The sequence below is a fragment of the Diabrotica undecimpunctata genome, chromosome 4, assembly GCF_040954645.1.
Source record: "Diabrotica undecimpunctata isolate CICGRU chromosome 4, icDiaUnde3, whole genome shotgun sequence".
In the NCBI taxonomy this organism is placed as follows: Eukaryota; Metazoa; Arthropoda; class Insecta; order Coleoptera; family Chrysomelidae; genus Diabrotica; species Diabrotica undecimpunctata.
Window position 1 is genome coordinate 130718737 of NC_092806.1, and position 14417 is coordinate 130733153.

Here is a 14417-nt window from a genome sequence, read left to right on the forward strand (position 1 = left end):
CTTAAACTATCTCAGAAGTTAAATGCATATTGCGTTTCCCTCGAAAATATTTACAAAATAAACGTTTGAAAAAGGGGTGTGTTTTTTACTTATAAACAATTGTAATAACTTCTATTTTTTCAAGCTACAGACTTGTACGTACAACCATTGGATAGCTGGTAAAAAAACTCGTATTAAGAAAACAACCTTCTATAACCAATAGGAACAAAGTTAGGGACTATTTTTAAAAAAATCATATCTCCATTGTTTATAAACATTAAGAAGTAAAATTTGCACAAGTTTTAAATAAAAATCTAAACTTTATATTGAAACTTAGAGCTATAAAATTCATCCAATTTTTCGAATTTTAAAGCCCTTCTTATCTCGCCTTCCATTGCAGCTAGAAGCCTTTTTTTAATCTGGGGTAGCCCGTCGAAATATGAATAACTACATAGGTTTCACTGGCCGAGAAATATGAGAAACCTCAAAAAAATTGAGTCCATTTAAAATTCACCGTATTAATAATGACATAATTTTCACCCGAAGAAAATCCCGAAAAGTCAACATAATTATAATTAATATAAGGATTATAATAATATAATGTGTAAAAAATTACCTGAAATTTAATTTATAAAATATAAAGTATTATTACATCATTGATATAAAATGAAAAAAAATATTTCTTCATTTTCCGGGATTTTCCGAGATTTCCGGGGGGTGAAAATTATGTCATCATTATTAATACTGCGACAGACTATTTCAGCCAAAAAGTAAGTTTTTAGGGTGAATTTCAAATGGACTCAATTTTTCCAAGGTTTCCCATATTTCCCGGTCAGTGAAAACTATGTAGTTATTTCTATTTCGTCGAGCTACCCCAGATTAAAAAAAAGAGGCTTCTATCTGCAATGGAAGCCGAGATAACGTAAATTTTTCGTACGTGTTTCAATTTGAAGTTCCGATCTCGAAAAAAAAAACGGAGATGAAACAGTTATCCCCTCCACTTTCATATATCGATCTTTCGAAAGTACTTTTATAGCTATAAGTTTCAATATAAAGTTTGGATTTTCGTTCAAAATTTGTGCAAATTTTACTTCTTAATGTTTATAAACAATGGAGATATGATTTTTTTTTAAATAGTACTTAACTTCGTTCCTATTTGTCATAGAAGATTTTTTTTAATGTGAGTTTTTTTACCAGCTATCCAATGGTTGTACGTACAAGTCTGTAGCTTGAAAAATATAGAAGTTATTACAATAATTGTTTATAAGTATAAAACATACCCCTTTTTCAAACGTTTATTTTGTAAATAATTTCGATGAAAACGCAATATACATTTAACTTCTGAGATAGTTTCAAGTCTTAAAGAATCCTATGAAATTTGCTGAATGTGTCTAGCATCATTAATAGAGCAAGTTCAATAGTTTAAAAATTTAGCCTCAGGGATAAACACATTAAATAACTTTTAAACTATTTGACCGATTGGGGGGAAATTTCAAAGCTTCAGATATCTGTGAAAAATTTTTCCGTGAAATCGATGATTTTTATATAACTAAACTGGGCTATGGTGTTTTAATTACATTTCGGCAATTATAAATCAACCAAGTACGAACCCGATACCTATGTGTTTTAGATCGTTGTCCTGATAAAACCGGTAATTATTATTAAGAGCGTAGGGGCCAAATTTCGGGCCAATGCTTTTTAAATGCAATCATTTTTTTCGAATCCTGAGAAAACTAACAAATATTTTCAACAAAGTAATCAAATAATAAATTTTTAATAAGGAGACTATTAATAGAACTTGCAGTTTTGTTCTTAAAAAACAATTAATCTGTATAGGTATTCAAGAAACTATCTATCAAAACAATCTGTATAATTCGTAGTTAAAATTCTTTGTTCATAAACAAAGCAAACAAACATAGATGCTAACAGCTGATTTTGACGTTCACCGCTCAATGCAATATCGGTGTTGCCATGCGTTCGATAATTATGGTACATCTACGAAATGCATAGTACAATCTACAATATAGAAACTTCATAGTCAAAATATCTGATGCGTACCAAAAATAATTTTAACAACGTAGTGTTTGTTATATATTAGTTTCTATAAAACTAAACATTATCTTCAGTTATACAAAATTCTAATATCTCTAAATAGTTGTTTATACATTTAAGATTTGTCTTTAAATTCACACTGCGTTTAATTGCATATTATTAACTGTTTAATTGATTATGTTATTAGATATTTAAAGAAATGTACTCTTGGTTGTGTCATTTGTAAATAGATAAACTTACATGAATTCTTTGGTATTGCTTTAATAAGTTCTTTGTAAGCATATGGCTCTTGATTCAGTCCAAAATTACTTAGATTTTTATTGAAGATCTTTCTAAACACGCTACATGCAGGTTTTGAAAATGTTGCATTTAGTTGCAGAAACGTAATAGGTTTTACGGAAATCATTTTTTTACGGATTCTTGGTATCTTTCTTTGATTCCTTGTAATTCTTACAAGTCTTATTTAGTCTTTTTCTTTGGTGGATTTTGTTGTAGCTCGGCTTGGGGACACATAACTTGACTTAAGCTGGTCAAAATAGCTTTTTGTGGTAACAGGAAGATAAGTCACAGAAATCTCGGTATGAGGAATATTATTGTCCTCTATGTGTCTGAGTAATATACCTGAGAGTAAAAGTCCCTTAAATTGTAGTTTTAAGGCATTCAATGGTGACTTTGACTTACCGCAAGACAGCAGTATCCAGTTCGCTCTGAACTGTAGGTTGCTGAACTTAGGTTTTATCTGCTTTTGAATCCATGTCCACTATTTTATCCAGAATCATTTCTTTTTGTGATTTTTGTGATTTCTTGGTGGACTTTAGAGTCTGCTTTCATCATTTCGCTCAACAGGTACTTAAACATTTTCCTTGCTGCACTACTTAAACTTACTATCTTGACCTCATTCCGTTGCTAACCTTGCTAATCACCCTCCACATTTTATATGGGCTTGGGTCCGGGCTTGGAACCGACTGTGGTAACCTCAGAACTACTCAATCCACCCCGCAATCACCCCAGGCAGTGTTACAGAATGTTGAATGTACATATTATAGAATGTCGCCTTAGCAATAATATGATTATGCCTACGAGTCAGAGCCTACTTATATCGAAGTCGCATATGAGTTCATTTTAATAACAAACCAAAAATATCATCAAAAATAAATTGGAAGATTTAGAAAAAATGGCATATCTGTATAGTCATCAAAAAAAAATATTCCTACTTTATTTTTGAAGATCAGAAGGAATTCAATCGTAAGATTAACAAGGTCAAGACCGAGGCGTTTCTTTAACAATCCAGAAAGGAGACTGATTCGAAACATAAACCTTTTTCTTAGTTTTCTAAGTTACAAAGTTTATATTTTTAAGACATCATTAATTTGGTTGCGCAAATAAAGTAATTTATCTACAAACGTGTGGCAACACCGGATAGTTCGTTGTTTTGATCAGTATTCGGCAGAAGGAAAACGCGTTTATATGTGCCGATCAAAACAGTTCAAAATAAAAAATCGCTCTAGTTGACCATTAACTTTTAGAAATAAAGTGGACATGTCTTCAGTGGCCAAAGTCGTAAGTTACATTAATTTATAGATCTTAAATATAAAGTCTTTCTGAGGTTTATTAAACTAGCTTATTATTGAGCGCACACACATGTTTCAATGAACTTGATCTATTTGTAGCTTTGTTACCATTGGTGGGATTTTGTTTAGGAAATAATCTATTAATTTCTGCCAGTATATTTACTATTTATTGCTTATATAAGTCTTTATTATAGTATACTATAATCTTTACAATTTAGCGTAGTTTTTATTATAAATTTTAGCTAAACAATTGCAACTACATATTAATTTAATGAGTAGTGTTTGCTGGCACTTACATTCAGTACAGTACATGTGCACCAAATAATTTATTTGGATGTAAGACTTTAAAGAGTGAGTTTATATGTTTTGGATTTAAACTGAATAATTTAGTATTTATTGTATGACTGAAAATACGCAGTTAGCGCAATTTTTTTAGAGATGTGAAACATCTTTTGTTCTATTGCTTTACCCTTTTTCATAAATCAAATTGACGACTTGCGATTCTTAAAATATTTTTTTAATTGTCGGGATTTCTCTTCTCTTTCCTCTTTATTCGGTTTTCCTATGTATGAAATATTGTAAAAATGAGATATACTTATACCTTTTTTTGTAAAATAAAGTATATCGTCCACGTATCGAAGTTATAGCTTTCACAATTAATTTTTATATCCTGTCTTATTTCGTTTCGTTAGAGTCTCTCTGAACAGTACCTTGCAGTCCATACTGAATAATATCGGTGATAAAATCTTGGCAGCTTTGACAAATTCTCTGTTTTACTATAAGTTCAGTCGCCCTTTGTTGTAAGTATAAGTTTCTGATTAGTCGTAAACCTTTGTTATCGATTGCATATTCCTTTAATGCCTATATATTTGAAGCAATCTGTGATGTACTTTCTCGTATGCTTTCTCTAAATCAATAAAGCACACATCGTTCACAGTATATCTACGTCATGAGCCCTTTATATCAAAACAAGGGGTCCCGCGTCTCAAATCCGCTTCTAAAGCCAAACTGGACATTGCTAATAATAATCAATGTACTAAGTAGAAACTGGTGGTAGTATACTGGTACTGGGAATGTGGGAATAGAGGGCAGGTCATTTATACTGTCGATGGTGACGTAACTTGGAAGAAGGTTGGCGTGGGGGCCAGCGTGGGGATTGGCGCGAATATTTTTGACAGTAGGATTTTGATTGACGGGTGGGGCGGACGGTATTTTCTTTGTGAGAGGTCTCCAAGTCGAAGGTAATCGTATGCGGTCATCTCTTTTATTGAGACAATTTTACCTTTTTTCAATTTCTATAGCTTCTCGGATAATTCTTGGTTTATAGAAGCGGATGGAAAGCTATGGTTCTGGAGTTTTCAAAATCAATTTTATGACCTGTATGAAGATGATGTTGGCCTAGAACTGAAATTTAGTCGGAATTGTGAATAGAAATGGAATGTTCATAAATCCTATTTTGGATTCTAAGATTTGTTTGGCCTATATAAGATGGGGCAGTCCGCACAAGAGATGACAATTTTTGTTGGGGGTAAATATTGTCTTTATTCCTCTTAATTTTAGAATTTTGTCGATTTTGTCAGCTTTGCTATATGATTTAGTGAGCTGGTAAAATGCCTCTCGGTAGAGGCGACGATGTGAAATAACTAGACAAGACATCGCTAGAGTTATGTTCAGTCAGTTTAGTATTGCTACTAATAGATCAATTCCGTTAAGTTTGTACACCCTTTTGTGTTATAATTTCCTTTATGTTCTCATGTCATTCAATTCCTCTATAGAGTACCAATTCAGTATATCAATAAGTATTTCTGTTTGATTTAATCCTAACTTGTTTTAATTTTCTGCAATGTTTTCTTTTTTGTTTCAGATTAGAAGCGTTGGACCCAAATTGGTTCCATTCTTCAAAACCGTAGCTATATATTTCGTGATATTCATTCCACAAGATAAACCATCCATATTCAGCGTTATATTAAAATGTCTACCAATAGTAAGCCTAATGTTATTCGTGATACTCAATGGGATGAGTTTAGGAAATGAGTAAGTATAAAAATACATGTTTGATCATCTTTAAGATATATAATTTAATTTAAGATAATTGTTGTAATATACAAAATTGAGTAGTTTTTTATTTCGTGCATTGTTTTCGAATTGATTTTGAGGTAACTGTCAATATTAGCATATGTCAGTTGATGAGAGGAGTATGACGTTATATATATATATATATATATATATATATATATATATATATATATATATATATATATATATATATATGTTATATATATATATATACATATATATATATACATATATATATATATATATATATATATATATATATATATATATATATGTTTATAAACAGATTGATTGTATTTAAACGTTTATTACAAAAATTATACACAATAATTTATCTATAACCTAAAACGAAACTTAGACAACCGAATTAGAGTTATTAAACGTTACGTTTGGTAAGTCCTTGTGTATGGAGTTGAAGCGTAGACATTAAAATTAAATACCACGAGACGGCTAGAAGCCTTTGAAATGTGGCTTTATTACAGAATGATCATAATATCATAGACACAACACATTACAATTCGAACAGTAATAAGTACCATAAATAGAGAGTTAAAACTTATAACGATTAAGAAAAGAAAGACCTTGTACCTAGGCCACATAATGAGAAATGTCAAATATAACCTGCTACAATTATTAATTGAAGGGAAGATAGAGGGCCGGAGCGGAGTTGGCAGAAGAGCCACGTCATGCCTTAGCAATATCAGAACTTGGACGGGCATGAACGTTCAACAATTACTAAGAGTTGCGCAGACTAGAGAACATTTTGATATGGTGATCTTAAACCTCCAGTAATGGAGTTCAGTAGTAGAGCATATTCTTTGCTCATCTTCTACTGTACAGCCTGCTTAATATTCGGACTAGTTTCTCTTCTGGGCAAGCTAATATTAGGGTATCGTCCGGGTATCTAAGGTTCATGAATCATCCTGGATAAAGCTAATGTTAGAGATAAAGGTCTAACTCTAACTTCACTTATATTTATAATTATATAGATATTTGATCAAATTTGTTGTATGTTCTGTTTTATTTTAATAAGTATTGTTTTTATCATTATTATTATTACTAATTAGTAAATCTTTATGATTTTTGTTTTACGTTATACCGTTATACCGATAATATTCTTCAGTAACAACTCTCTTTCTTCGTCATTTGCGCCAGCTAAACTAGCTGTATCTAATTTAATGGTTCTTCTCAATTGTAAGATGAGTATTATGAAGTACTATAGACTTCTTTAAATAAAAATTTCATTAAATTGAACGTTTTACACTTTTCAATGATCTTATTTTAATTTTTAATCTATGTTTACCTATATAAGTAACCAAATTTGTTAGGATTTAATATGCATTTATATGTTATTTATATTATACAAAAATATTTAACGTCAGTTGTCAAAATAAAAGATTTCTTTAATACGTTAGCTATAACTCTCTTTTAGACATAAATTATTTTTTACTGTATTAAAGGATCCTATAATAAAAGCGGTTGTCATCTTATGGTTTCAATAACTCTCTAATCACTATTTTTCTGATCAATTTAATTTGACTGTATTTATAAAGAAATGCACCAAGTAGAAAATCTAAAATACTGATTTTTTTTGTGTTCAATAAACATTTTTTAATCCCACAATACTACTTACTATCTCATAATGATATATCCCATATTACTACTATTATCGATATTAAAAAAACAAGCTATTTAAAGTAATATCTAGCATCGTCGATTTTATTGTCTAATTCTGATTAATCTTATCTAGCATGCAGTTATACTAAATTATTGTAAACAGGTTGTAATTTATTTGTTTTAATAAATACTACCACAAAGTACACCAACGTAGAGGTCAATGCCGTACACAACGCTCATAAAACTTAAATTAAAAACGTAATAAAAACACGAATCGGCGAATCATAAGAAACGATCCCACTGCATTTTGTGACTAACACCTTATCGTAAACTATAAAAAATTTACCACTGGAATATTTAGAACGAAACAAAAACAAAAGGTTGCAGTAACAAAGCCAGAGGAAAAAATTTAAAAGATATTTAGCACCTCTCACCAGATTAGGATCGTAAAATGCACATAATTAAAAAATGATGTACAATTTCTATGTAAATTGAGAACAAGAGTCTTTAAGGCGGGTACACATTTGCGAGCAGAACTGTTCGCGAACCGTTTGTGAACGCTATATTCGTTAATGTGTACGGCAGAAAAAACCGCTTGCGTACTGTTTCATCGTGACTCGTCGCGAACCAAATTGTTGCGGTTTATTTCACGACTTCAAAGGAAGCTCGGCTTTCAGTTTGGACGGTGCTTACTAGACGCAGCGAACATTTTTATTGTGTCATCAAATCGACATTGTGTGAATGACGTGTTCCTTCCTAGAGAGACGTGAGAAAACAGTAAACTGATTATTGTCATGGACGTATAAATAAAGATAAAATCTTTATTTATACGTCGATGATTACTGTACATAATTTTATTTTTGTTAAACAAGCAAAAACAGGAACATAAATCAGTACCCAAATTATAAATAAAATGAATCATTTCGCACATGTTTGTTCGTTGTTGGTTTGTCGCTTTCCACGGATCGAGATAAGTATGATGAAGATTATAGTACGATGTAGAATATTTTTCAAGGATCTGTACGCGTACTGTACGTATACCGTTCGGCTCGCATATGTGTACCCACCTTTAGAAAGTTTCAAATATTGACAGGTTAGATAGACATACAGTCGCGTATTCATTATAGTTATTAATGTTACCTAATCTAATCCTATATTATAAGACATAATCCAATAGTCCCAAAATATTTTTTTAAGTCGTGTAAAATTTGCTAGTCTTTCAAATACGAAAAAATATTTTGTTTACGAGTAATACTTTAACACTTCCACTGCCTAAGCTATGTAGTCTAAGTGGCACAAAGGCCAATTTTTTTTGTCACAATATTTTAAAAATAGCATAAATTACTTTTTTAAGGTAAATTAAAACACAGAAATTATAACGTTCATATTTTTTTTACAAAAGAACGCTTATAAGTGGCGCTGGACCGAGCTATAGTGTCTGATGCTTTTTAGACCAGTCTGGTTATGCAAAAATCATCGATTTCACGGCAAAATTTTTCGCAGATATCTGAAACTTTCAAGCCATAGGTGGGGGTTACTAGATGACAAATAGATGAAAAAGTACTCGTATTTTTACCTTACGTTTTTTTAAACAATAATTTATGGTCACAATTTGATTTTTTGTCTATAAGTTTTTTCCCTTATATTTTACATAAACAATATTTATATCATTTTTTTAAATCAAGAATATCTTTATTTTTCCGTTTGTTGCATTAAAATTGATAAAATAATTTACGGAGATATTTGCAAAAAAGCAGTTTTTTTGCACTAATTTAAATTAATAAATTTTATTAATTTTTTTATTAACAAAATAAAATTAACCCCCTAACCCCCTTCTTCGGTCAAATAGTTTAAAAGTTATTTAATTTATTTATCATTTAGGCTAAATATTTAAACTATTGAACTTGCTCTATTAAGGATGCTAGACACATTTAGCAAATTCCATAGGATTCTTTAAGACTTAAACTATCTCAGAAGTTAATGCATATTGCGTTTTCATCGAAATTATGTACAAAATAAACGTTTGAATAAGGGGTATATTTTTTAATTATAAACAATTGTAATAACTTTTATATTTTTCAAGCTACAGACTTGTACGTACAACCGTTGGATAACTGGTAAAAAAACTCACATTTAAAAAAAACCTATGACCAATAGGAACGAAGTTAGGGACTATTTTTTAAAAAATCATATCTTCATTATTTATAAACATTAAGAAGTAAAATTTGCACAAATTTTAAATGAAAATCTAAACTTTATATTGAAACTTATCGCGAAGGTACTTTCGAAAGATCGGCATAGGAAAGTGGAGGAACTTCAAATTGAAACACGTAGGAAAAATTTACATTATATCGGCTTCCATTGCAGTTACAAGCCTCTTTTTTTAATCTGGTGTAGAAATATGGGAAACCTCGGAAAAATTAAGTCCATTTAAAATTCACGTAAAAACTTATTTTTTTTTAATTTGCTGGAATAGTCTGTCGCAGTATTAATAATTTCACCCCCCCCCCCCTACCCTCCCCTTCCCCTCCCCCCGGAAATCTCGAAAAACATATGCTCAATATATATATATATATATATATATATATATATATATATATATATATATATATACTCAATGATGTAATAATACGTATATATTTTATAAATTAAATTTCGGGGGATTTTCCGAGATTTCCAGGGGGTGAAAATTATGTCGTCATTATTAATACTGCTAAAGACTATTTTAGCCAAATTAAAAAAAAGTAAGTTTTTACGGTGAATTTCAAATTGACTCAATTTTTCCGACGTTTTCCATATTTCCCGGCCAGTGAAAACTATGTAATTATTCATATTTCGACGAGCTACCCCAGATTAAAAAAAAAGAGGCTTCTAGCTGCAATGGAAGCCGAGATAATGTAGCCTGAGTATGAAAAATATAGAAGTTATTAAAATGGTTTATAAGTAAAAAACATACCCCTTTTTAAACGTTTATTTTGTAAATAATTTCGATGAAAACACAATATGCATTTAACTTCTGAGATAATTTAAGTCTTAAAGAATCCTATAAAATTTAACTAAATGTGTCTAGCATCATTAATAGAGCAAGTTCAATAGTTTAAATATTTAGCCTCAGAGATAAATAAATTAAATAACTTTTAATGGGGGGGGGGGGGAGTAATTTCGCACAAATTTAAAAGAAGGTAATTCCTTGAACAAACATTTTACTTTGTTAATAAAACAATTAATAAAATTTATTAATTTAAATTAATGAAAAAAAACTGCTTTTTTGCAAATATCTCTATTATCTATCAATTTTAATTTAAAAAAACGGGAAAATCAAGATATTCTTGATATAAAAAAATGCTATAAATATTGTTTATGTAAAATATAAGGGAAAAAACTTATAGAAAAAATCAAATATTGTGACCATAAATTATTGTTTAAAAAAAAACGCAATGTAAAATACGAGTGCTTTTTCATCTATTCGTCATCTAGTAACCCCCACCTATGTCTTAAAAGTTTCAGATATCTGCGAAAAAATTTTCGACCGTTTTTTTTTTTAACCAGACTGGGCTATTTGACACTCAAAGCATCCAAATCAGTTCTGAAATTTAATTAGAATTAAAAAATTTAATTTGATTAAATAATTTTATTTTTAATTAAATAATCTATTTATTGGATGATTATATAAATACAAATAAAACGCAAAATACACATAAAAGAAATAAAATTTTATACAAAGAGAACAAACATCGAAATAAAAATCTAATTATGGGTTATAAAACTGCAATTTAGATCGGGCGAAAAGATCGGGTTCGTTACAAAAAATATTCTCATGAGATTTTTTGCATAATCGCTTTCGTGAGATACCCCAAAATAAGGTTCAAGAGGTCGCCTAAGCGAAAAGTTGTTCAAATTTATTTAAACAATTTTTTTTTAAACAAATTGTAACAATCATTTTTTTCGACCCGAACAATTTTTTTTTTCAATTTTTTGGATGATTCTAAACAAATCTTGTAGTTTTTCTGTAAACTTGAACGTTTTCGAGTTCGAGAAAACTGAGAAAAACACGAAAATTGCAATTTTCAAGGCTCAAAAACATCAGTAAAAACATTATTTTTGAATTCACCAAGAACCTAAATTCAAGTTTAAACCTTGTTCTATATTTTCCGATAAGCATTTTGGACATATTTCATTTTAAAACATTGTTTTTTAATTGTTAATGAATCGCTTATGACAGGACGACGGATGTTCGGGCTGCGGCGTGCATAAGAGAGAGAAAGAAGATCTAGGACACAAATTTTTATTATGCAATTCTCATTGTACAACTGAGAGCCTGCTCTGCCATACGCGCTGTCTAGAACATGTCTCACATTCATAAATCGTATTTGTACGCTTTTATGTTGCTTCATACACATTTTGCACCTTTTTTTTTATCTGTTTATTTCCTTTAATATGTACTCGTTTTCTTAGCTGACGTTCACGTTTATGTGTTAATTATGGAGTATATTTTAGTAACGGGAGGCAATAGCTGTTTTATAATATACAACCTATAAATAAAAATTAACAAAAAAGGATACACAAAATGAGATATGCTAAATTAAAATCGAATGATAAACAAAAAAGTTACTGCAAAATTAACAACAAAATCGATGTTTTTAAATATTGTTAATAAATTTTTTATTATTTATTAAAATTTGTTTAAATTTACCTGAATTTGATGGTCCTAAGGTATGTTTACACGTATCCAGTAGCTGACGCCAGTCTCACTGGTAAGCCAGTGCTTGGGACAGCGCTAAACAGTCACGTTTACACCTATCCAGTAGTTGGTGTAGTCTCACTAGCACGCTAGTTTCTACTTGGCGAAGTCAGTCATTTTTTGCACCCTTTAAAGGTACGCCAGCGACTAGAACGATGTGTTTGCACATGTCTAAAACCGCTAGCGCGGGGTCAGAGGAGACGCGAACGATACCACTAACATAAAAAATCTGTATCAGACCTATAATGTTCTTTGGAACAGAAGCAGGAAAACAACAATAAAACCCAAAGTATAAGTAAAGATTTTCTTCTTCACGTGCCATATCCTCTAAGAAGGTTGGCAACCATCATGGCAATTCGCACTTTCGACGCCGCTGCTCTAAAGAGGTCAGCAGAAGTGCAGTTAAACCAAGCTCTCAAATTATTCAACCAGGAGATGCGTCTTCTTCCGCGACTCCTTCTACCCTGTATTCTTCCTTGCATTATTAATTGCAACAAGTTATAACGCTCGCCCCTCATGACATGTCCCAGATATTGCAGTTTTCTGACTTTAATTGTATTTAAAACCTCTTTATCTTTTCCTCTTTATCTTTATCTATAAGTATAGATACTACTACTATAGTAAAGATACTAACAGCAATATTAGAAAAAAAAAAGAATAAAAACATCATCGAGGAATAATGCGGCGTACAAGATGTAGGGAAATGGGGTAGACAAAGACTAATAGAATGGTACAAACATGTAAAAAGGATGTAGGATCACAGGCTACCAAGAATTGCTCTAGAAGGAAAACCAGCTGGCAAAGCGACCACCAAAGAAATGAAGAGACAGCTGGCAGTCTATCTCCCACGTAATACTTCAGCAATGGAATTAACAGATCTTCAGATCTACAGCAAGTACAACAAGAAGAAAAAGGAAAATATTCAGATTTGTGAGAATGGATAATATTTTTAAGTCAAATAGCTATATCGTTTTCTTACAAAAGTAATTAGGATTTTTCATTAAAATATACATTGTAGAATAGCAAAAAGTTTTTTTAAAAGCTATTAGATGACACCTCACACGTCACGATCGGACCAATATCAACGGAGATACGCGAATCCACACACGACAAAGAACAAGAACGATCCTGTGGCGACACGTTCACAACGACTGTGACGTCGTCGATGCCGATCCTAAGTAAAGTTCTGAACCGTACGCCTCGGCTGGAAATGCAGATCCAATGCTTACCGACATTGGCGCGATTCCTGTCTGGCTCAAGTGGTTCAACCTCTGCAATAGACCAGCTCTCTATACGAGTCAGCGCTGGCAAACAGCGCTGGACTGGCGCAAAAAAGTGTTTACGGGATGCCACTACTATGCTATGTCATGCCAGTGCTACTGGCGCCAATTACTTCTTCTTCATGTACCAAGTCCTTTCAGAACGTTGGTTACCATCATAGGTATCTTAATTTTATTCAAAAAAAAAACTTTTAAAATTCTTCTATAGCACCACATTTCGAAAGCCTCAAGGCGATTTAGATCGATTTTATTCACAGTCCATACTCGACACCATAAAGTAAGACCGAGAACACGTAGCAGCGAAGTAGGCGGATCCTCAATTCCAATTTTAGGTCTCTGTTACATAACACCTTGGACATCCTTCTAAAAGCCGCTCTAGCCTGCTTTATCCTAGATCTAATTTCGCCGTGACTTTCTGCGTTACAATTTAGTTGCTGTCCAAGGTAAACGATTTTATCAACTTGCTCAAGTTTGGTATTATTTACATATATAGACGGTTTTATATGCTGTTGTTTACTTATTACGAGTATTTTGGTTTTCCGTATGTTCAGATTCAGACCTGCCTCCCTACAACTCTCAACGACACTATCAAGTAGTGTTTGCAAATCTTCTTGACTAGAAGCTAGGAGTACTGTATCGTCCGCATATCGCAAATTATTGATGACTTCACCGTTCACAAGTATTCTTTCTTGTTTTTCAGAAAGTTTTTTCTGAAAATTCTTTCGGAGTAAACGTTGAAAAGCAGGGGTGACAAGAGGCATCCCTGCCGTATTCCTCTTTTAATATTAAGAGCCTGTGATTCCACGCCATCTACTAAAACTGATGTTGTTTGATTCCAATATAAATTTGCAATTATTCGAACATCTCTGTCGTCCAAGCCAATGTCTTTTAGAGCTTTGATCAATACAGAGTGCTTAACACGATCAAATGCCTTTTGGAAGTCAATAAAACAACAGTATATGTCTACAGATATATCTCGACATCTTTGAGCAAGTACGTTCATTCCAAACAGTGCCTCTCTCGTTCCAAACCCGTTACGGAAACCAAACTGTGTGCCATACAGGTATTCTTCGCATTTATTGTAGATACGACCATGTATTA

At 31.6% G+C, this 14417-nt stretch overlaps 1 protein-coding gene across 2 annotated transcripts in view; it reads left to right on the forward strand.

The window, feature by feature from the left end:
- The window catches only part of LOC140440019 (lysoplasmalogenase TMEM86A), a 90388-nt gene that overhangs the window by 22189 nt on the left and 53782 nt on the right, over positions 1-14417 (forward strand). The window contains exons 1-2 of one of the 2 annotated variants that reach the window (XM_072530255.1): positions 3458-3591; positions 5467-5636. In XM_072530255.1, coding sequence (XP_072386356.1) covers positions 3571-3591; positions 5467-5636 — 191 coding nt within the window. In that variant the 5' untranslated portion in view covers positions 3458-3570. Of the gene's footprint in view, positions 1-3457; positions 3592-5466; positions 5637-14417 lie in introns of those variants that run through there. The other variant, XM_072530256.1, reaches the window with a different exon arrangement.